Source organism: Lonchura striata, chromosome 2 (assembly GCF_050655825.1).
Source record: "Lonchura striata isolate lonStrDom1 chromosome 2, ASM5065582v1, whole genome shotgun sequence".
Classification (NCBI taxonomy): Eukaryota; Metazoa; Chordata; class Aves; order Passeriformes; family Estrildidae; genus Lonchura; species Lonchura striata.
This window is the reverse complement of record NC_140704.1, coordinates 103,147,698-103,172,378: the sequence shown is the minus strand read 5'-3', so window position 1 is coordinate 103,172,378 and position 24,681 is coordinate 103,147,698. Positions and strand designations below refer to the sequence as shown.

Below are 24,681 nucleotides of genomic sequence, written 5' to 3'. Positions count from 1 at the left end.
AGGGTTTTTCTGAGTGTCCAATTTTTGCTGTGGTCAGGGGAAAAATCTACAAATATTAATAAAAAAGTTGCTTACTTGGCTTAAGTTTTCACACAGAGAAGGCTATGACCATCTTGAATACCAGTTATGATGCAGAAGTATACATAATTCAGGCCATTTATTCAGAAAAGTCTTCTAAAATTGCAGCTGTAATTGCTGATTTTTTTTTTTTTTTTTTTTTTTTTTGTGCAAGTGTTCAAGCTTGTCTTGACAAATCACATTGGAACACTGACATCTGGTTTGGGTTTAGAGGTCAGTGGAGGAATTATTCATATTAATTTTGTATAGTTGATGAAGATTATAAGGTCTGACCTGAAGATAGACATCCTGCTATGTATGGGAAGTTACTGGATTAATTGTGTATATACTGACATTTTTCACAAGTAACTTAGCTGCAGATTTTCTGATGGATGCTACACAGTAGCAATCTCCCTGAAGCATGCAAAACTGCCTGAAGTCAATTGGACTTCCTATGTATAGCTTTTCATGGAATCAGACAAATTGTGATTCTTTATCACAATTCCTCTGAAAAAAAATTGCATCAGTTGTACCACAGTATGAATGCCTGGCAGACCTTATCTTAATATACAGCAGAAAGGCATCTAACCTATTTTTTTTTTTCAGCATACCTCAAAAAAAGAGAGGAGTGCTGATTCTAGGGAGAGTGATGCTTCTTCTCCACCATCAGGATCTTTCCATCATGACACATAAATCTGAGACTCATGTACTTTTTTGAACACAATTTGAATGATTTTTTTCATCAAGAGGTGGTCATAAAAGAGTTAAATGATGTCTGATAAGAGAGTTACTGTTTAACTTAGAACCATTTTAATGTCAGTGCAGGTCCAAGGATATAAAAGTAGTTGGCATTTTGCATGCTCTTCTCCATCCAGAGAATCCAGAAACTGGATTCTCTTCTGCTCCTTCCCTGACTACATTTTTGATCATTTTTTGGTTGGACAACATTCTTGAATAAAATAGAATAAAATAGTTTTTACTGATTCTGTCTCCCTTTTAATCCTCTCATCTCATTTCCTATCTCTTATTCTTAGCCACACCCTCCCTTTTTATTTAATTCTAATATATTAAAATAATATTAATCCTTTTATTATCAGCACCTTTCTTTGTGTGCTCCTGATTTCTGTTTTATTCCTCTATGGGTAATCCATACTTCTTGCAGAGCTCTCACTGCACCACACTGCCAGCTTTGTCACTCTATATTGTACCTCAGTGCTGGCTAACTTGGTACATCCACTTATAATATGACGAATATTATCTGGAGCCTGGCCACACAGCCTCCATTCTGGTCTTAGTGCTTTTTAAAGCCATCTATCCTTGCTTGTACAAATAGCCCATTCCTGTGTGGCCATAATGAAATTCTCCATTTCCCTTTCCAGTCTTCTGACAGCCTACCTGCCATTTGCCATCATCCTGTGGCGTTTTCAAAATAATTTACATGTTTTTGTTTTTCAATTTGTTTATTGATGTGCTGTTTTTAGTGCTGTTTTTACACTCAATAGTAGAATCTTTTAATTTTGCAGCTTCCTTATGATTAAACAAACTTATTTTCAGTTTAGAGCTTCTTAACTTTACAAGTTCCCTTCCTACAACTCCCTTTGTTGCTATTCTCTGTTCTTCCTGAAAGCATCAACTCCATTTTTAATTGCATTCATTTTTATTACCTCAGGCAACTTTGACTTCTTTTTACTCTTACAGTTACATTGACTTAGATTAACTAGATTTACTCTTGAAGAATACCACTCTTGCAAATATATAGTCATTCAGATTTGCCAGTAAATGTGGAACAAATATGTCATCGAGAGATTGTGAAAACTCAAGGGAGGATAGAGAGGAGCCAAAGAGGGACAGATGGAGCCATGACGGTAATGTTTAATTGATAAGGTAGCACTTCCTAAGCAGAATGGGTGGTTGTGGATGCACAAAGTGACCTCATAAATTCCCCAATTTAATCACCACTACTATTTACTATAATTTAGTTCATATTATTATATCATTTTGACTGGCATATCTTTAGAGGATATTCTGCAAAATATATTCTAAAGAATAGGTCGTTGAACTTGTTCTTGTTAGGCACATCCCCTGTGGTTCTACATTGGGTGGAAAACACTCTTAGGATATAGACAACATTGAAGTTGTCTCAAAAATGTCAAAGTTTAAATAGGAAAATAGGCCATAACTGTGAGGACACAGAAAGACAGAGACACCCTTCTGTTAAACATCTTGTCAAAGGCCGTGAGTGTCTTCAATTTCAATAGGCTTTATTTTTTTGCCTTGTGCTATTTATAGAAATGAGGAAAAAAGAAGATTAAAGAAAAACATTGCTCACTTCTAGACTGGAATCAGACCTAGCGTAACCACAGCAGTGGACAGTGAATTCCCTTGTGATGAAGGTAAGATACTTACATCAGAATTATAGCCACTTGTAAGTACTACTTCTGGACAGCTGAGGTGGTTAGCTAAGAGTAGCATACAAAGGCACTCATACCTGTACAAGGAAACCGTGTGTTAATGGTGTTAAGAAATGTTTTTCTTTAAAAAAGATACTAAACTGCAAGTTCAACTACTTGCTTTATGAAAGACCAATACCCACATAAATTTTTAAGAAAAGGAAAAGTTAGCATTTTGCCTCTGAGAGTAATACATTTTCATATTGAAGGAACTCCACAAGCTATTGCTGAGCACATAATGGAACTTGCTTCTTCCCACACAGTGAATTACCAGGACCCAGGTAGCAGTTACCTGACACTGCTCTTTTTCAGAATGTGTGTGATGAGTGTACAGATACAAATGTCAGTATAGAGAGACAGTCAGAGGCTCAGGGAACTGAATACAACCATTAAACCAATTTGTTTTGTGTTTCTGGTCAAAATCCTTCATCAGCAGTGGCCACCAAAGCTCTCACTGTCTGAGAAGCATTTAAGAGCATGTTTCAGGACATGCAGTTTCAGGTTTTGTCATCCTAAATCTTCCTATGGAACCATTCTACAAAACTGCAATGTGACTTGTAATGTGAAGAGGCATCCTTGATAGTTCCAGAAGTGAAAAGATGGGAAAGGTGCCAGCCCCGATGTGTTTTGATGTTGGCAGTTGCTCTTTACAGTACCTACCTAAGAGACAGTCTAGCATGGTCCGAGGTTTGTTAGTACAAACTGTACTTTCCTCTGGAAGTGCTACACCTGTACCTCTCAGGGTGGTTAAATGCACTACAGAATATATTAGAAAGAAATACAACGGTGCTGTAGGTGTGGATTCCTGCCAAAATGATCCAGTCAATGCTTTGGAATGGACTGACTCATTGGCAAAAACCCACAATCAAGACAGTCAAGAACAAATTGTATTAAAAAATATACATTTGCTTATGTTACTAAAAATGGTAGATTGCCAAAAGTGACTAAGAATAATTGCTTCTTTATATTTTATTCTGCCTGTGCATTGAAATTAAATTGGTCTGCTTAGTCACATATTTTGCTTAGAGTCAATGTTTTACTCCCATGAAAGTCAAAGGGTTTCATACATTTTATTTTGATATGACAACATAAGCATTTAGAAAAATAATAAGGCAAAAATATCTATCCTATTTTCAACAGAGTAAAAATAAGTTCAAATATTTTTACTGACACACAGCTTAATGAAAGGTTTTGCTTGAGGGACTAGATTTTTGAAACATAAAGCATATTCTTGGGAGAGGTCTCTTAGGAAGAAAGTCATGAAATACTTTGTGAAGCTACACATGAAAGCTTTTTAATTGGGTGATAATTGACTATTCTATTTTTCTATTAGAAATATTTGGATCAGAATCAAAATTAATAAGAAAGAGTCCTTCCTTTATAATTATTTTAAGCGACTGTAAAACTTTTTAGTCCCTCTTTTGAACCTGAAGAGCAAATAAAAAGTTTGAGGATATTTGCTGAAGTTTATGAAGCTCATGACTTCTTGTAGATTATTTTTTTTATATCATCCTATTTGCAAACAAAGTTTTTTTTTCTCTGTTTTGAACTGTTCTGTTTCATCATTGAAGTCATAGCTACTGAATTAAGTGATTAAAAAAAATTCATGGTTGCATCTCTGAATGAATTTGAAAGAAGATAAAGCAGAGGTATTTATGATATTTCATGATAAAAAAAAAGATAATCTGTCCTTGAACCTTGTCCTCTAAGGATCAGTGTAGAGAGTCTTATTTTGATTAACTTGTAAAAGATGAATTAGGGATTGGGGGAAGGAGAACAAAGGAAAGGCGAATCCTTAATTACAATCTTAAGCAACTGTATGCAATCATGTTTCAGGATTTTCTTGCCTGAATACATCTTATTAAGTTGGAACCATGCACTCAGACACTCCACAACTTGGAGAATGCAGATTGCTTCTCGTTGCTCTCTTTAAACCACTACTTCAGTTCACAAATGCCATGATGTTGAATTGCTTCCCTCTGATTAGAAGTGTGACATTGGAAATCACATCTGAAAGTGAAACTTAAAAACAAGAAACACACAGCAGTTACATATTACAATTATTAAAATAGTTGTGCATGCTGCATTTGTGTATTCAAAGACTATATACTAATTCAGAAATTAAAATTATTTTTAAAAAACATTTGTGATCCAAACCAATTGTTTTGTTTCTTTTTTTTTTTTTATTGAAGTGACTTTATCCACACATTATTTTATTGGTGTTGACAACACACTTCATAGTAGGAATGAAAAGTAATTCTATATTCACATTATTAGTTTGCTTATATCATATTGATAATGCTTTTCTGGTAAATATAAACCAAAAGACATTGGCCAAGGTGCATCTCTTACAGTTGTCCTTGGTACAATCCATTGTTCTAAAAACAGTACATGTTAAAAATATTTTTGTCCGTGAAAAATGTCAGTTCAGCAGCTCTGCCAACATTTGGAACCTCTGCCTGCTTTTTTTTTTTTTTTTTTTTTCCTCAGGAGGCGTGCTGACTCCTGGCTGATCACGTTTCCCTTGTAGATCTCTTTCATGCTGCAGACCCAAACGGCTTCAGCAGTGCTGAAATGAGGCAGAAAGTTTGTGCTGCCGCTTTCCCAGCCGGACCACGTCCAAACAAAGCAGGTACTGATTTCCCAGAGCGGCTGCCCCGAGCAGCTCCGGGGTTGCTGGGCTCTGCGTGGGCGCTGCAGGGCACCAGCCCCAGCGTGACACTCAGCCTTCTCCTGCTGCCGGTGCGCACACTCCGCTCTACCCTTTATTCTGGGAAAGCACCTGGTTTAGTTATCCAATGTGTTTTTCACTTTTTACGCTCACCGCCACCCGGCGATTTACACAGTGTGCTGTCTATGCTGTGTATGCTACACGCAGTAGCCGGGGAGGCGTGACAGCAGCTCTAGGGAGACAGAGGGCAGCAGGGCTGCGAGCTTTTAAATCCCCCGAGCAGGTCGGTGGTGGCTCCGTGCTCTGCCCGGGGACCAGGAGAGGGGACCCCGACCCGGCCCCGCGGCTGCCCCACGCCAGGCAGGAGGACGGACCGGGGCAGGGAGCGCGGGTTTCACAAGTGGCAGGCTGGGCAGGCTGAAAGGGCAAAGCTTTAAAGCACGGGACTCCGCAAGTTCGGTTTAGTTTTGCGACTTCGTCTTCATGCCTCGGAAGCTCAGTCGCAGCTTGTAGGACAAATTGCGTGGTGGGTTGTAAGGGGGAGAAGTAAAAAAAAAAAAAAAAAAAAAAAAAGAATTTTATATATATATATATATATATTAAAAAAATCTTGAAGTCTCTCCTTCAACTCCCTGTTTCAAATGCAAATAGGGAGAGAGATTGGTTCCCGCCCCACCCCCTAGCCCGGCTTCTGATTTTTATCCAAAGGACTCCATCTGTATATCCTGTCAAGGAGGAGGAGGAGAAGAGGCGGGGGGGAGTAGTGGGGCCGGGCAGGCTGCTTGCTCCCTGGATCCCGCTTCAATAGCCACCGCTGGGTCTTCGGGAGGTACAAAGAGTCCCTGCGCCGCCTCCGCGCGCCCTCGGACGGAGCTGGCAGCCGGCTCCAGCCACCGAGCCGTGATATCCCCTGCCCAGAGCAGCATTCCCACCTCCTCTGCTTTCTCCCTCCCTCCCCGCTCCTTCCCTCCCTCCTCTTCCTCCTCCTCCCGCAGCCACGATCCGCACCCAGTCGGAGCTGGGCTTGGCACCGGCACCCACTTCTCCCATCGTGTGCCCAGCGGCTGCCTGTGCAGTGCCGCGCCGTGCCGTGGAGGAGGAGGAGCGGAGCAGCGGCAGCGCTCGCATCCCCGCGGGTGCGGGCGAGTGCGCGGGCGGGCGCGCAGCCCCCATGCCCGGTGGGCGCCCCGCCGCCCGCAGCCCCCCCCACCTCGGGAGCATCCCGCCGGCACTTCCCCGCGGAGGCACCGCCGGCCCTTGGAATTAAAATACTCACCGCGCTGGGCAGCCGAGGGAAAGGGAGAGCAGGTAAGTGCTGGCTGCACCTGTGCCTTTCCTCGCCTTCCTTCCCCTTTCCGTTCCCCTCCTGTGTAGGCAGAGGGCGGCCGGAGCAGGGCAGGAAAGGGCTGTGCGCTGCCGCTCCGCGCCCGCTCGCCCCGGAGCGGCTCCTGCCCGGAGCGGAGCCGCGGCTCTGCGGAGCCGCCGGGGGCGGCGCGGCCGAGGCCGTAAGTTTGGCGTTCCCTGGGCTGGGGGCGGCCCGGTCAGCGCGGCTGGGACCGGCCGCGGGAGCACACAACACCTGGTGTGGTGGGGAAACGGTGGAAAGTGAGAGCACCGGGATTATAGGCGCGTGTGCACCTTCTGAGAAATAAGAGAACAATAGCATCACTCTTGACTCTTTGGAGAAGTCTCACGGTCTCACGGACAAGTGGGGAAGTGGGGTGGGGGAAGGGAGGACCACAGACTTCTGCAAAATATAGGCAGCCCAAAGTCCTGACAGTCTCAGTCCGTTCTGCCAAGCCAAAGCGGCTGTCTTGCTTGGCTTGAAGCCTGGCAGTGATGCTACAGTGCAAAATTTTACATAGACAATGAAATTTCCTGAGTTATTTCCCAGAGCTTTTGTCCTTCTATGTCAAGGATGTTCTAGAGTTTGCAAATGTTGAAATTAGGGGAGCTGTTTCTTTGATTAGTATTCAGCTAGTAAGGCTAGCTCTGCAGTGCTTGGCTGATGCTGACCCTTCCCCCTCCACCCTGTCCCCCAATCCATCCACATATCCACACACAGGCATGTCCTGCTTTCCTACGATGGGCTGTGTACACCAGTAGCAAGAGGTTATCATCTGGGTCCTCAGACTTGTAATTGCTAATAGAGGCAAAAAATATCCCTTTTTGAGATACAGTTTAGTCTTTATACTGCTTTCAAAAGGTGAAGTAGTTCAGGTGAGCCAAGATTCTACAAACGATGCCTTGCCTGGGGTGTGGGAAAGGATGGGAGATGGATAATTGTGATGTGCTCTGATTCTGGGAATTGAAATGCTGATACTTTCATCTTTCCCTCTTGCAAGGATAAAATCTTGTGTTCTGATAGATAACTTGCTCAAGCCAAACCAGAGACTTGAAAGGGCAGAATATACTTCATAGTCTCTCTAACAAGACATACTGACTTGCAATTTTTCAGCTAAAACATAGATGATTGTGCAGCTTTGCAGAAAATAAATTGCTTTTCCAGGACAAATAAATAAATACATAAAAGAGCCAAACTCTTGAGCATGCCAGTTTCTGAAACATTCTCTTTTTGGTATTGATGCATGACTTTACTTTTCTATCTTTATTATATCTACTAATTGTTTCTGTGATACATTATTTGAGTTTGCAGGGAATTGTTACTGATGAAAGCTAGGTACTTTGTTTCTGAGAAAGGTGGGTCTACATAACCCCAGGTGCAGAGCAGTTCAGATGGCCAGTAGCATGAAAGTTGCATAACTAAATTAAGTTTGCTTACTATGTAGCTTCAGAAGGTACAACAGGTCAATAGATAAAGATCAGCTGTAAAGTGATGCTGATTTTTTCTCGGCAATATTATAACAGTTTTAACGATGTCGAAGTGAGGTGAGGATATTTGGAAATGGTAATTGTGTCTCATCAGAGCTAGTTCAGTGCAACGGGTGTGTTACCATCTTTGGGAGAAAAAAAGAACACAAAACCCACTTAAAAAACCCAAAAGAACTATCTAGAGACCAAATGTGCTATTATTTTTAAGTCCTTTTACAAAATTTTATAGCTTTTCTGTCTGCAACTACCAGGGGATCTAATCTAGACATCTAGACACACGCTTTTTTCAGGGTCATGAAGAAAGGCTAAGTAAAATTCAAAAAACAATTGCAGTAAAATCCACAGTAAGGGAGGGCCTAACTCTGTCAGCTTTTACTATTAAGTTAAGTAATATTAAGGGTTTGAGTACTCAATAAAGATTTAAAACTACCAGGAATATTAAGAATATATCAAAGGTAATAATCTGAGCTACCACTGCATGTTAGAAATGTGTGTCAGTTAATGTGAGTGAAAATACAAGCATCAGTAATATCACCTATTTTCTTGCAAAAAGCCATTAAAGATTGCAGTTTTAATCAAGGAACATTTCACCCTTATAATGGGAGACTTTACTGTAATTAAAGGCTAATGTAGGTCATTAGAATAGTGTTAAAAGTCAGATGACAGCCTCACAACTCTCCTAAGTCTACTTTCATTGATTTAATAGCAAGGCACTATTGATTATTTGCTATTGATTTAGTAGCAAAATATTCTTATTTTTTAATGTAAAGGGGTAATTTTAAAGCATATGTACAGCTGCGGATTAACTGTGAATTTTCTGATGAGAAGAATGGATACAATATCCACATAGATATTCGCCTATTCTTTTCACTTATGACTGTGTGTACGTACACATGCCCACATTTTTCTATCTTTCCTCAGCAGTCAGAGACTTGACTGAAGAAAATCATTACTAATGCAAGACCTATTGTTCTAGTCCAACTTATATTCCTACTTTGCTATAAACCTGACTAAGCTTTTCTCAAAGGGATTCAACTCACAAATTGACTCTGATGTGTGATGAAAATAGAAAATATTTTAAACTTCAAGTGGTTTACAGATGAATATACTGCTTGGGAGTTAGTCCTAGTGATGTCTAGTAAGTTTTTGTGTGTGTTTTCAGTCTATTGACTTCAGTATCTGATTTGTTCAGCGGTTCTTCAATGAAGGCCTTTCTTGAGCCATTCCTTTTCCTTTAGTTTATCACACACGTTTCTTTTTCATGTACGCTTTCATGCTACTACTGGGTATTGTTTTCTTGTGGCAATAAAAATCATTAAATTCTATCTGAGGAAGGGGGCATAAAATAGATGGTTACTTCAGTTCTTCCTGTCAAACCAGGCTTAACTCTAAGCAGTGATGCAGGAGTGCCTCCTCTGGGAATTCAGCAGTTCTGCAAGAAAGTCATCCCTAGGCATTATGTGACGTTCTTTAGCTGAAATGAGGCTGCAAAAATTGAGCTTGTGGAAATTTAAATATTTGCCTTGATTGGTCCCAGATCCAAAAATACTGCTGGTGTTTCTTTTCAATAACTGATCAAATTAGCATAATCCTTCCCAGCAGCTTAGGTATTTAAATTCACCATAGCAAGGTGAAAAACCAATAAAACCCTTTCACATGGTGAAAATGATAGAAGAAAAAGATCTTTCTTCTGCTAAGTTTGTACGGGGAAGAAAAACTTACCAAGAATGCAAACAATTTAGCACTCTAGACACGTGCAATATTATGATCAACTGCAGAACAGTATAAAGGACCAAAAGCTGTTGCCTGGTTTTCTTTATGATTTTTTAAAGCCATATAATTTTTTGCAGTGTGCTTAGTGTTTTTCTGTCATCTCATCAGGTTCTTTCACCTGAGTCAGAGGGTATTGGAGCCAGTTTAGTGTAACAGTGCCATATGTTTGGAGCAATGATAGTTTCTTGCTTGATAACCAGATGCAGACTGCAGGATGTGCACTACATTTACAGATCTCCCATGTGAATATTTAGGCCAGTTAGCGGCAGGAGGTTGTGGTCTGTAGTTGTAATGTCATCTGGCACAGGGAGTTAATAGGTTTCATCGTACTGCCTTGACTTGCAGAGCTTCATTTCATCACAGGGTCTCCACCTCACTTGCTCCAAGGCACCCTCCTTTTCTTTTTTTCTTTCTCTGAAAAAAAGTGATAACCAGACATTGTAATCGACATTGTAATTAGACATGTTATCTTCTCAAGACCTTTTTGTTTCAAGTACCACATCATGTGAAGGAGTATCCTGTAATATTTAGGATATGTGACATGGAGGAGCTGCAAGTTTATAACAAAGGGGAAGTTTCTCTGCCACTAAATGTAGCACCCTGTCCAATGGGCATTGCAAAATTGAATGTCAAAGCATAAATATTTCAGTGAGAGCAGTCCAGCTCACCTGCTGGTTCTACTTTGTTTAAGGGATCATGGTTCAAGATCCAGTGGCAACAGTCACCCTTGGAAGTATTTCAACACCCTGGTTCTGACTTTACTGAATGACTGAAGTAGAGAAAATACCAAAAAACTCCATGGAATAACTGTGCATTGTTGACCAAGCTAATGCAAGATTTACAAGCAGGTGGTGGCTGCTCAGTCAGTAAGGTCCATATTTGCACAGTAAATTTTGCAATGGTATCAAAAATTGAAGAAATCTGATGAAAAGAGAATAATGGGGCAGGAGGGAGGATGAGGGAAGAGAAGGCAATAAAATTGGAGTGGTAAACTCTTCAGTTACAACTTCTATGAGTGGCTGATAGTGAGATTTCAAACTAGAGTAATGCAATCCAGACTGATGGAGTTTAGTAATGGAAAAGGGTTTGGATTTCCACTTCTTCCTGAAGCATTTTACTCATTAGAAGCACTTTGGGACAAAATATGCTGAAGGACAAAATCCTCTGTTGGGTTGAAGAGGTTGACAGGAAAATGATATGGTTCATAGATTAAGCTGGCATTGTGACACTGGTAGCGATGTGTGAGCAGAAGTCTGCAGGAATTTGCATTTTGGCTGCAAAGGTTAGGTGATGCAAAGATGATCTCAAGAGCATTCAGCAAACTGCCCTACAGGGCTGGGGAAATCTCAGATATGGGGAAGGAGAGCTTCCAGGATGACATCTCTGAGACTGAAAACTTGTCCTTATCTATTGGTTCTCATTGTGACATGCAAACAATGAACACTATGATGAGTTGTTTTAGAAATTATGGAGTGAAGCAAAATATTCAGAGAGATTTTCAGTGGGTGTAAATTACCCTTAATTGCTTTCAGTGAGGGGGACTATTCCTTTAAGTTGAGGATCTTATTCATGATCTGAATATTTTCAACAAATCAAGATTGCCCCTTGGAGACAGTGCATAATAGTGTCTTTTTGACATTACCAGATTGTTTTGGCAAAGTAGAGTAGTAACATTTTTCAGATTAGTAGTGTACCAGTACACTGTGGCTTAAATATAGATTAAATTTTTTACAGCAGATGGGGAAAATGTAAAATTGATTATGTATATTTAATTAAAAGGTTAATATTTTTTTCAAATGTGTATTCTTCAGTCCAAGGTTTTATGTATCAGCCAGCTATTTAGCAACATAAACATGAGAGTTTGGAAATCCAATGGATTTTTTATGGGTTTTTTGGGTTTTGTGAGTTTTTTTTTTTATTCTTAGGGTTGTTCACTTGGACAGCATGTTACTGCTCAGTTAAGACATGCACCTTGCATGCTACCTTGTGCAGATCACATAACATACGCTCGAAATTACACACCATATTGTAGTATTCATATTTGTAATTGCCAGGACTACATGTAAAGCAAAAAGGGAAAACAAGTTGAGATGTGAAAGCTAGACCTTAATGCTTTATATACAGTAGCAGACAATTTTATTTTTAAAGGCCTAAGTTACTTTTTTAGGTTGGCAAACTGTGAATCGGGAGATATGATTTGGTTTACCCCTATCTGGGGAGGGGAGTAGCATTTGGGAGATCAGAAACAAATTGCAAAGGGTACCTTTGCAATTCTAGGGTAGTTAATGATACCAATTAAAGGTGTAAATATTTCTCAGTTTTGTATATTCTGAATCTTGTTTGTGCAGAAAGAGATAGTATTTTGTAAAAGAGCATCTTTAAACAAAAAGTACAAAGTAGTCGCAAGTCAGTTTTGCCATCACACTCAAGTCAGCAAACACAGATGACAGTGAAGACACTGGAATCAGAGTACTGAATAACCTCTGTCACTGTCAGTGTTAGTTTTATCCACTGCTGCAAGTGCAACCCTGAACACTCAAGCTGTGACTTAATGAAGAAAAAACCACCAGCAATACCTCTTAGTTTTCAATTTTATGAATGCTGTGATGCTGCTTATGTGGTCTTGTGGACTTATTGACATCATAGAACAGGTGATGTTGAAGTGCTAGTTATGCTTGGAAAAATTAATCCAAAAAATCTATATAAAATGTGTGTCTATGTATGTATGTATCTTATCTATCTATCTATCTATCTCTCTATCTATCTATCTATCTATCTATCTATCTATCTATCTATCTATCTATCTAATCTATCTATCTATATATCTATCTATCTATCTATCTATCTATCTATCTATCTATCTATCTATCTAATCTATCTATCTATCTATCTATCTATCTATCTATCTATCTATCTTATCTATCTATCTTTCTATCTATCCATCCATCCATCCATCCATCCATCCATCCATCCATCCATCCATCTCAGTAAGAAAGGTGATGAAATGCAATTTAATAAAGAATTATTCCCAAAACAGAAATGATTTTAAATACAAGAGACTTCTGCTTTTGGAGGTTATCACATATAAAAGGCAGTGTGCTGGAAGAACTATAAATAAAAAACCTAAAAAAAGGGGCTTTAAGAGGAATAGGAATACTTACCCTGAAGAAGAAAAAAAAAAAAAAGGGAGGGAAGAGTGTTTCAGAGCAGAAAGTGCTGCCACACAGCTGAATAAAAATAATTGGAATTTTGGAGTCTGTGTGGTGAAAGTATTTGAGAATGAGTAAACCAAAACAACGTTTTTTTTTTCCAGGAGGTGTGACTATTCTGCTTTTCATCAGATTGTGCTGTCTAGCATATGGACTGTTTTTCAGTTGGTATTTTGGGTGCATTTTTCAGTTCTGTGCTGTGGCGTGTGGCTGGGGACCATGGCACTCCATATGGTGGCTTTCATACTTTCCTGCAGGTGTAAAAGAAAGGATATAAGAGAACACTGTTCGAGATAAAGGTTAGAGCAATTCTAGGTTTGAAATGTCTGTTCTGAGCAAGAACAAGGCATTTCAAACTGCTTAGTGAAAAGACTTTAACATATTGTAAATGTTTTACTGACATTTCTTAAGAAAATCCATTTTGTATTTTTATCTCTGTTAAATAACAATCTGCTCCCTCTCTGAAATAAACTGACAGTTTATCAATATCAGATGTCTTTAACATGATGTAACTTAAGGGAAATCAAGGATGCATAAACAGCCTCTACTACGAACAACACTATAGTTGAACAGAGCAGTAGGAAGTGAACATATCACAGGGAATGCACAGCTACTTCCTTAACACTCATTGGCAGCCCTCTCAGTAATTACTATCATATGGTCATGATTTACCCAAAGGGCCAGATCAAAATTGAGTTATGACTAGTTGGGATTAATAATTTCAAACTAGGCTCTTCTAAATAGGATGAAACCTGCTTGTTAATCCTGATGTGGCAAGAATTTTGGTCCATGTTAGAGTGATGTCTTTTATAACCGTAGCATCATGTTTTCAAAATTAGGGTCTTTAGGTAAGGCTTGCCTATTCTTTTCATTTTGCCTGTAGGGAGACACTGGATTTTCCTATTTGGAAGCTTTCAAATTGCTGCTGCTTAGCAAACACGCTCAGTGGGTTTGTGGTTTATCCCACCAGCCTCTAAGCAAAGCCTTTCTGGTGTAGGGCAGTACCACAGAAGGGATTACAATAAAAGGCTTTAAACACGGTCTGTAATCAGAAGAGCTTTTTATTTGTTTCATGTTTCTGCCCTCTAGGTACCTTTGGCAGCACAATGCATAGGCATTCTGCAGCTGAAAGAGCCTGACATACTGAAAACAGATAGTGGATATTGCATTTCACTCAGTTTTAGTAGTAATGGGTAGGACTATGATAATCAGTCCAGAGTGTTTAATGTGTATGTAATTTAATGTCTAGCCTTTTTAGATTAATTAAAAGTATAAAGGATGAAATCTTCTTTCTTCTGTGGCTTCCTAAGTAGCAGCAGTTCACTCCAAATTAATGCCGTTATCTATTTTAATTTCATTCTTATTTCCACTTCATGTTTGGCACTTTGCAAATGCTTCTTGTCTCCCTTATAGCTCACTTGGACAAGGAGGATGTCTGTATAAGAGACAGCTTTGCTTATCTGGTGATTCTTCCAAAAGACGAAGCTATGTTTGGTTGTGGTTGACAGAATTTATACTTTTAAAAACATTATACTAAGTATACATTTTTACATGGGCAGAGAAGGCTCACAGTCATAAAAGAGAAAAGAGTTTTGAGTATTGAAGTCTGTCTTCCTAAAAAAATATTTTTTTATTAATAAGTCATATGAGTTATTAAATGATTATATTTTAAAATAAAAACTGATTTACATTTGTTAATTCTGGAAAACCATTTGTAAATAAATCAAGGTTTCCTTGAAAATGCAAAATGACATTATCTTCTGAACTTTCTGGGCATATTTCGGTATAAATATATAAAGTAGTCTAACATATTTCTTACAGTGTCTGACATTTGCTTTAGGAATGCAGTGAAATGGAGTGGGGAGACTCAGGGCTTTTTACCGGGTCAGGTTCAGATCAGAACAAATCATAGCATCTGGTGTACTGTGACTAAGAATCAATCAAATTGTTCTGATTCATCTTATATTCCTTCATTTCACTTTTGAGTTATATGGGAGAGAGTTAAGCTGGGATATATCCCTTACATTGTTACAACTTGCTGCCTTTATCTGGTTTGTAATTATATCACAGTAATGGCAAGTAAAGCAGACCATAGCAGACTAAAGAGAAAATATCAAACCTGTAAATAACTACACCTACTCTGATTATTTTAAAGAGGAACAATTTTAGCATTTATACTGGAAGAAACCAGTGTATTAAGAGAACATTTAGGAGAAAACTTTATGGCTATAAATACAGTTTTATCAGCAGTAGCAATGCCATCCAAGAAGTTTGCTATAAACTCTGAGAGATTTATGTCTTGATGAGGAGAAAAGTAATGAATAAACAGTTTTGATGCATGATGTGAAAGCTGCAAAGAATTTGCATTCTCTAAAAAAAAAACTAAAATTCTGACAAAGTTCTTGTCTTTTTTCTGGATAGGTACCCATTACACCATTTCTTTGGTGAAGGCTATTCAGCAGTGGTGACATCTTCCAACCAGCCACTCTGCAGATTATTATCTCTGGACTCCCAGCTGACACTCTGCCGAAAGCTAGAGCTACTGAGACAACTGGAATTGTGCCTGCTTTGGTCAAGGTTTTTTCTTTCACCGAGGGGAAAAAAAAAAAAAAAAAAAAAAAGATGAAGCTGGGCAAAGTGGAGTTTTGCCATTTTCTTCAGATACTAGCTCTTTTCCTGTGTCTTTCTGGGATGAATCAAGCAGAGATCACAAGGTCCAGGTCAAAGCCCTATTTTCAATCAGGGAGGACAAGAACCAAACGCAGCTGGGTGTGGAATCAGTTCTTTGTGCTGGAAGAATACATGGGTACAGACCCACTCTATGTAGGAAAGGTAGGGGATTTAAATAAACTTTGGAGGGTGCAGATGCTTGTTTTTTGATGTGTTTATATGATGCAATAAAAAAATGGTAATTCTGTTAGCCCAGAACAGCAACACATTGCATTCTCATAAGAATGCAAGGTTCCTGTTGCAATTTTCTTGAAGAACTCTACATATTAGTACTGCTTGTTTAACAGGACAGTAATGAAAGTGTTTTGCCACCACTGATAGAAAGAAAATGTTTATAACTTATATGAGGCTTTAAAACGGAGGAAGATAACGATGAGTATTCTTTTTTAAGAGTTAACAGTTAGTCCCAGAAAATAAGTTCTATATCATGTTGTTTGCTCCCTAAATCTCAGCATTACTGAAAACAAAAGAGAAAGAATCAGGCATCTGTGGGTGTGATGAGTGAAAAGGAGGGCATGTCTGCATTACTGCTTTTTCTTTGACATTGCCTGGCTGGCAGATTGGCACCTTGGGGGCCTCACTGTCTTCTGTGCATAGCACAGCCTTGTGGCTTTACCTCGCCTGTGATGGGCACAGGTCCAGCAGAGAGCCAGCCCTTTTACATCAGGGCATCCCAAATGGCTCTTTCTGAGTGCCCATCACTGCACATGGAGCACACTGAGCACAGCTGTGAATCCGGGACTTAGCTCATTTACTGCCTTGTGCTAGTGGGTAATACGCTGCCTTCAGCAATTATGCAGAGGAAAAAAAAAAGCCCACAAAACAAAACCCCCTCTTGTGTTTCTCTGTAACATTTATGTGTAATCATCTTTTTGAAAGGAAAACCCATTTTCTCGGTAATATCAGAATCAATAAATAGAGTTTCTCATTAAAATACAGCAAATGCATAGAAAACAAGGGAGTGACAGCTTTTTTTGGCACAACAGCACACTTACAGAAAAAGAGATGAAGTAATCTGAAATCCACTGCTTCAAATATACCAGTGCAATGAATTTCAGCTTATTTAATTCATCCTACTGAGACAAAACCTTGATGTTTGTGTTAATGCAGTTAAGCACTTAGAATTTACATGCCAACTGAATAATCAAGTTAAATAGGGAACTGCTTTCATGATTACAGCTATCATTGTGTTTAGGTGCTTTTCTGAATTGGGATTGGTACTTTGCATAATTGAACCATTAAGAAAGGTGTGCTAGAATCAGAAACGTCATCTTGTGGTGACATTACAGTGGTCTTGAAAGTTTTGGTAAAGTTTTATATTATGCAGCAATATCCAATCTGATATCACACAGCTGCTTGTTGCCTTGTGGGTTTGTCTTTTAGGCAAATTTGTCCCCAGGCTGGAGTTTCTCTTGTGGCTCTGGAAATGGTCTAGTTGGCATTCTTTCCCACTGATAAAAAAAGAAGTGTGGCTTGCAAATTTGAATTTCTCTCCTGGAAAAGAAGCATCTTGCAATACTCAAGTGAAGACTAGTTTTGATCTATAGTAATTCTCATATTCAGTCGATTTCTATATTATGGCCAAAAATGCTGTGGTAGTGCTGTAGTAAATGATATTTGCATGCATGTGGTTATTTTTATCTTCACAGTCTGCTCTTTCCCATCCTTTGCAAGAGTCCTAGCATTCACAAGCAGATATCTTCCAAAACACAACCTTTTTTTTTTTTTTCCTGAAACATTCTGTGCCCAGCCTGTTTTTGTATCAGCAGTATGAATTGTTGGCTCAGGAATTTGTACCAGCAATCCATTTTGTAGGAAAAGCAGATAAAAAATTTCACTTACAAAAAGAAGCCCATCTTCCTGGAAACACAGTCCTTGCTGAGCCTCTTGTAAGATAAGATGTGCCCAGTTCCTAACCTTCTCACTGTAGAGGCTTTTCACTGTGTGGCTCCTGAGGTGCAATCATGACCAAAGCCACATTCCCACACAGGGGAGCAAAAAGGTGAAGAAGTGAATTTCTTTCTGTGTCTTAGCATATTATGTGTAGCACCACTCTGAAGTGAGCAGCAGCCACATTCCTCCCCCTCTTCTCGTCTTAAAACCATTGTTACTCTTGTTTCAAATCCTTTGCAGGTAGGTAGGGACAGAGAAGACTGAGATTTGGATAGGAAGGATAGATTTTTTCTGCTTTTTTCCTTTTTTAATTTTTTTTTCTCTTTGTGAGGAAGCTGCAGCAAGCAGAAAGCTCTCATAACTCATTTTTCTCATCAAATGAAGTGGAAGCAGGAACCAGACTCTGCAGAGTGCTCCGCTTCTGGGGAGGCCAGTCCTGAACTGCCTTATGTTCAGGATGTTTTGCAGGGTGCCAATCTAACTACACACCCAGGAAGGAGGGACCTTCCTCTAGCTTTTAAGGACTGTGAGATAAAAAAGAAGCACTCAAGCAAATGGAGCTGTAATGGGGAATACTCTCTCCCCAGCCCTATTCAATTTTACAAAGCCCTAGGCAATTCTGGTTGGAAGGCAGCATTTGGGGGATGTTAGGGTTACATGGCAAATCATACAAGAGTTGTGAAATACCAGTGTTAATTCCGTGTTCAGCACTAGTTCTGTCCTCCTGGGTGTCTGCATGCTGACATTTTAATTACGTGATCATGCAGGGTAAAGACCTATTCCTCGTAAATAATGTAGTAGGATTCCTATTCAACTAAGTCGAACAAGTCCTTCCCTTAATTTTTCAGTGTTTTCATGTACTTTTTTACCAAGGCTTCACATCTATACCTGAGGTGCACTGCAGCCTTCCTTCTGGACATCCTTTCTTCATCTTCCTAAATGCATATGTATTTTTTTTTTTTTATTAAGGCAGCAGAGCCTGTTTCTCATAGGACTCTGGAGAAACCTCTGGAGGAGTTCCATTAATTTCACTCTAATAGGAGTCAGAGGTGACAGAAGTTTGGTGCCTTTTTTTATTCTTTTCTTTTAAAATTTAGGTCCTTCCTCTCTGTGATATGAATTTTAATCATCTTGGATGTAATTTCGAGCACTTCTTGGGAGATGCTTAACATGTAATCAGATTGTGGACTGAACCATATAGAATTATTCTCTGCCGGTCAGCACAGCATATGTTATGTTCACTTGAAGGGCTGAAGCATTTAACTGTTTAACGCATTAAATTGTTTGGATAGGCACTATTCTCTTCCAGACATGCCATGTAGGAGGTGAGGCAGTTAACTGTGATGCTCATTGAGCTTGAAGCATAGCTGGCTTCTGTTTTCTGGAAAATGTTTACTACTGCTTGGTAATATATTTTTGTAAAATGCCTTACGCCATATTTTCCTTGTAAATTATGGTAATGGAATCTATTTGGGCAAAAAAAAAAAAATAGCACAGAGCAGTTTTAAAGTATTTGAAATGTAAGCACATAAAATTAGGAAAAATTTTGTTGAATATGCTATTATCTTGACTATTTGAAAAGTTGAAAATGGTCTTCTAATTGAAGTTTCCATGGGTACACATTGGCAAAATAGGGTGCAGTAAACGTAGAACTTAAGCATTTTGTTGGTACTTTTTTGGTTTTGTTACATAACTATCAGACATCCAGGGTTTGAGCTTTTTTGGTCTGATGGGTTGGGGTGTTTTTATTATTATTTGTTTTAATTTGTTTTCTGCTGCAATACTGTCAGTCTCATCAAAAACATTATAATCACACAAAATCTTTCCCAGTAAGAATTTAATTTTTCTTATTAAAAAGTTGAAAAAACCCAAAGAAACAAAAGAAACCACACACAAACCTGAAGAAGTGAAACAGGTCTTTGAACTCCATGTGAGATGCTGATTGATAGCTGGCTTCACAGTTTTCTTTAGGATCCAAACCAACTCTCCTTTTCCAATGGCTCTAAATTTAGGTATAGTTACAGGGAAGTTTCAAGCTTTTTGTTGAGTTGAACACTTCCCATGAGATCTCACTAACATATGAAGGACTGAAAATAAAAACCAGAGACTTGACTGAGCACAAACCCAAGAAATTAGTATGTAACTTTGAGTGGCTCACTATTAATTATCAAAAATAATGCTTTGAACTCGTGAGATGCCCTGAGTGTTGTTTTTTATTTATAATGTAAGAGAAAATAAAGTGTGAGTCCCCTAACCTGCCTTTTCTAGATTGTAAAATCAAGAAAATTTTAAATAAGTAAACTAAGAGCCTATAGTTTCCTAGATTTCTCAGTCATTGCCTTCCAACACAATTTTACCTGCATCCTCTGACTGTTTTAAGGTAAATAAACCTGTTGGATTCAATTTTCAATCATGGACAAAAGTACATAAAAGTGAATATTTACATTATTATGTCCTGGAGTAGTACAGAATGAAGAGGATGTGAAAAGAATGAAGTGAATTTAAGCTTTTCCTATAAAATTATGTCATTTAAGATCATTTGCAACTTCTACAAGTTTTAAGAGAACTTACAGGAAGGATGGGTTTTTAAAGCAGCCATGTAAGAGGTTTATGTTATTATTAGTATAGAGAGTGGGTACTTTTTTTCCAGTCTCCTCATTTTGGAGGGAAGGAGACTGGATAGGGGAGGATACTAGGGTTTAGGATTAATGCATTGTTTTTCAAAGGTGTTGCTGAATATATCAATAAGGTGACAGACTTACATACTATATTCTTCTGTGGTATGACCTTGTCTCAGGCCATACAGCTGCAGTCAACAGTAGGGCTCTTTTCATAGAATCGTAACCTGACATTTTCAGATGTGGCTGACAAATTTTGACTGAGTTGGATAATAAATGTCTTTGCTAAAATACTTTAAGGCAGTGAGTACTGTGGAAGTGCTGGCCACTCAGTCAAACTCAGACTGAACTGTGGGAGTATTACTGGCATTTTGGGAAATGGAGGGGACATGGGGTGATATTACAAGGGCTAAATATAGGTAAAAAGAACTGGGCAGCCTCACTTGCACATAGTGAAGGAGATTAGTCAGGCGCAATTCCCTGGAGGGATCTGACCCTCCTGCTGCTTCTAGAGGCACCCACAGGGATTAGGGCTCTCTGCTCAGCTTCAGCCTGTGTTTTTTTTCCCTCCAAGCATCCTGTGCAAGGTAAATGTTCATGTCTGCTCGGGAAGAAAGCTCTTGGCTGAGAGTACCCACAGCTCTGCAGATTTTTGTTCATTTTCCACCCCAAGTAGTTCTGGAAGAAAAAAACATTCAAACACATAACAATCAGACCAACTATTTTTCATCTGTCTTTGTGGCCTCTGTGTGGAAAACAGACAGCATAATAACTCAGAAAGAAACTTCCCTATTGTTATATTTTTTCCTCCCTTTCTATTTGTGTTATCTTTACTTTTATCGTAATCTTTGAAGCACTGTTGTTTTATATACTCCCAGAAGGCCATTTATGAAAAGGAAAAAGAAAACCTGCTGTATTTCTGATATTTATCCATCTCAAAAACTCTTTGCTTTTCTGTGCTATGAAAACTGATAACAGTTGACCTTTTAAGTAAAATGGGACATGCCATTCTTGTCAAGTATTTTCCTATCACAAGTGCTGCAAATGGAACGAATGAACAGCCAAAATAGTTAAGTCCTGTTTACTTGCTTTATGTATTGAATAAGTCTTGAGGAGGTGATGCTTCAGTGTACTGCACAGGTATGACTTTACCATCTCAACTTGTTCTGTCCAGTCCAAATATCACACACTTTTCTTCGCTGGATAGTCACTGTGGGCTTTGTGTTATTCCATGCTATAATTTATGTGGATTACTCTGAATAACTGAAAGATGACTGAAAATCCAAATGTTCCTTCCTTAGCATGCAGGGCTAAAGTGTCTCTGGGGAGAATGGTGAGATTAAAGCACAGAGGAAGAATTATCCAAAAGGATAACCTAAAATCTGCTGCCTTTTCCTGGTTGATTTCATCAGCCTGAACAGCTACAGTGTAATTTCCTCTTTTTCTCTTTACTGGAAGACCTCTTCTCTCATAGCTGAATGGATACTGGAGAAGGTTTTATGCCAAGGACTTAAAGTGATGACAATTTCACAAGCCCAAGCACTAAAAGACAATTTGTATGTAATTTCATTATTAAAAGTGATAATAGAGTTGAGAGACTTACAGTTGGATACTGAACCAGAACATGTAGCTTTTTGATCTCTTTCCATAATATAGAACATTGATCCTTAATATGTGCCATTACAGAAGAGGAAGGTTAGTGAAGGTGATGACAACATCAGTAAATTAGGCAGCCCTCATGGCAATTTTTCGTTCAATGGCACAGCCATGCTATTTATGTAATCATGTAATACCATTTCTGTATTTCAGCAGAATGAGAGGCTCTACCTGCAGTGCTCTGCTCTGGATGTCTTTTGGGCATTATTTAAAATTAAATTTTATGAGTCTCTGACAAAATAGAAAAGCAACAGTGAAAGCTAATTTTGCAATTATATGTAGATGAGAGGTTCCTGTATGCTTGGCTGGTTATCAGAAAATGCCTTATTTTCAGGAAAGAATGAGATTTAAAGCTCTGATGTCAGTCAAGCTGATGCTGTTTCAGCTGACATTCCTTCTCCTTTTCATCTTCAGAGATTGTACTTGGTCCCTTAGCTCTTGTTATTGGCTGTCATCCAGCATCCAGTTTTATGTCCATCCTCTTGTCTCACAGTTCTTTGTTAATGGCATTAGAAATACAGCACTGTAAAATTATGGCTATCAAGAACTGTGAGTATTTGCATCGTTCTAGGACTAAAGAAGTCTACTCATGAATTATTTTCCTAGCTAAAATGCAAGCAAACACAACCCCTGCTCTGAGGCAGTGGTCTTATAAGGCAAGAATTGATAGCAGACTAAGAAGCAACGACAGAATTCAGAGAACAATGGTGTTAATCAACATCTGAAAATAGTTTGAGAACAGTGGGTCACTAGTGCTGTTTTCTATGAAGATAGAATATTTCTTTTTCTGAAAATGAGACTCATGCAACATTTTAAAACATTATGAACATATATTAGAGAGCTCTTACCTCCCAGTGTTTATAGATGCCAAGTTGTTTGAAACTTCTAAGTGCATTTTAATATCTATGTTAGTACAAGGCTACATCTTTTTTCAGACCAGTAAAGATAAAGGATATTTTCCAATTGCTTTCAAAATATCAGACTGCATGTGCTTTGTTGTTTTGCATCTTGTAGCCTACTGTCACACTACCTTTTTCATGTTGCCTTTTTTTTTCCACTTATACATCTCCTGTTAGCCATAAGTGTCTGTCTACAAACTCATTGGACATTCATTTCATGTATTAAGTATTTTCCATGTATCAGCATCTAAAAGTGCTGCCAGGACTGTTGCTTCCTTGTCATAATTCTACTCCTGAATTTCTTCTTTGCTTCACATTTGTTTTTAAATATTATACTGCATTTCTTAATTTCTTGGCCCTGCTTTTTTTTCCAATAATCACTTATAAAAATAACACCTGTGTACATATGTCAATGTTTCAGGGCTAACTTTAACCACTTAAAGGGAGAACCAGGGACAATATATTTAAAGATTCTGAAAAAAATCAGGGAATGGTTCCTTTTTGTGCAATATGCTGGCTTCTACATAAACACACTGATGATAAGTACTGGAACTATTAAGTATTGTCTTATTCTCTCAGCACTATGCATTTCCTTGGAAGAGATAGCTGAACACAGTGCTAACAGTGGAACTGCTAAGAGAAGAAAGATGTTAATTCACTTAGTTGCTCAGTTCTTTTAGAATAACTGTTAGCCACCTCATGCTACCAGCATCTTCTCTGTCACTTTTACACTGGAAGTGATACTTACTGTCATGTAAATTAGGGACGAGTAGCTCTTAACACAAGGCAGTGGAGTGTGTGCTCTAGGAGAACTCTAATTCTGTCCCAACTGTTCAGACTACAGTCATGGTATGAGTACCAGCCTATTCCAAGAGCAGAAGTTTGAGGATGTCATAATGCTTAATCTTTCATAATTTCAAGGTTATAAGAAGGAGGATTAGCCAGTTAAAAATAGGCATGGGGGTGGTTTACATAATATAAATAAATGTTGTGAACACTGAACTATAATTCATTTGAGCTCAATGTATAAATGGGAACTCTTAACCTTTCCAGGCAAGTGTAAATTTAGTCAATGAAGAAGCTCATTGTCAACAGATACTGATCACCAAAATCAGTAAATAGATTTATAAAATTGAAGAATATATTTATTTCTTGCAGATGTTCTTAAAAAAAAAAAATACTACCATTAACAGTTCTATCAGTGTAAATATATTTGGTGATGTTACAGCTCTGTGCTGTTGCAAAAGTAATATTGTTATTTATGTAAGTGTAAGGCATATAATATGGTAGTAGCACACTAGAAGTCATAAACATAGCAAAGAATAAGCCTTATTTTTTTCTTCCAGATAAATGGTAATGCCAAGACAGATATAGGTCTTTTGCATACAGAAGTGCATGCACCATTACTCATTTACCAGGAAACACAAAATATGCCTTACTGACTTGGTCTCAAGCCATCTTTTTCAGAGTCCTTCCCTGGGAGAAGAAAACAATTCTAAACATTCAAGAAGAAGGAAAAAAGGTTTTTAATATGTTTTGATTATTAAGTTATGCTGTTCATAGAGTAACTGAAGTTTAGTCCAGAATCTCAGTTTAGCTCAGTTTTATTCAGCCTAAGAGACCATTTGAGAGTATTAATGTTGCAATACAAATATGTGGTCATTTCAAAATTGAATTTTGAACTAATATTTTATTCTGTAGGTTAATGAAAGAGGAATACTGAGGATAGATTTGCAACATATATCAACATATTCCACATTTTGAGAGTGAAGAAATAGTGGCTTCCTTTCATATAGTGCATTAATGCTCCTAAAGCACCAAAGGGTTGCATTGTGGCATTGTGTGTGGGTGAAAAGGAGTATACTAAGAACAATTAAGGACACTCTTACATAA

General features: G+C 38.5%; 1 protein-coding gene across 2 annotated transcripts in view; it reads left to right on the top strand.

Moving 5' to 3' along the window:
- Positions 1 to 4,660: 4,660 nt before the first annotated feature.
- The window catches only part of LOC110478003 (cadherin-7), a 90,304-nt gene continuing 70,283 nt past the window's right edge, over positions 4,661 to 24,681 (top strand). Inside the window, exons 1-2 of one of the 2 annotated variants that reach the window (XM_085571901.1) lie at positions 4,661 to 5,139; positions 15,414 to 15,824. In XM_085571901.1, the coding sequence (XP_085428027.1) occupies positions 15,615 to 15,824 (210 nt within the window). In that variant the 5' untranslated portion in view covers positions 4,661 to 5,139; positions 15,414 to 15,614. Of the gene's footprint in view, positions 5,140 to 6,351; positions 6,487 to 15,413; positions 15,825 to 24,681 lie in introns of those variants that run through there. The other variant, XM_021544287.4, reaches the window with a different exon arrangement.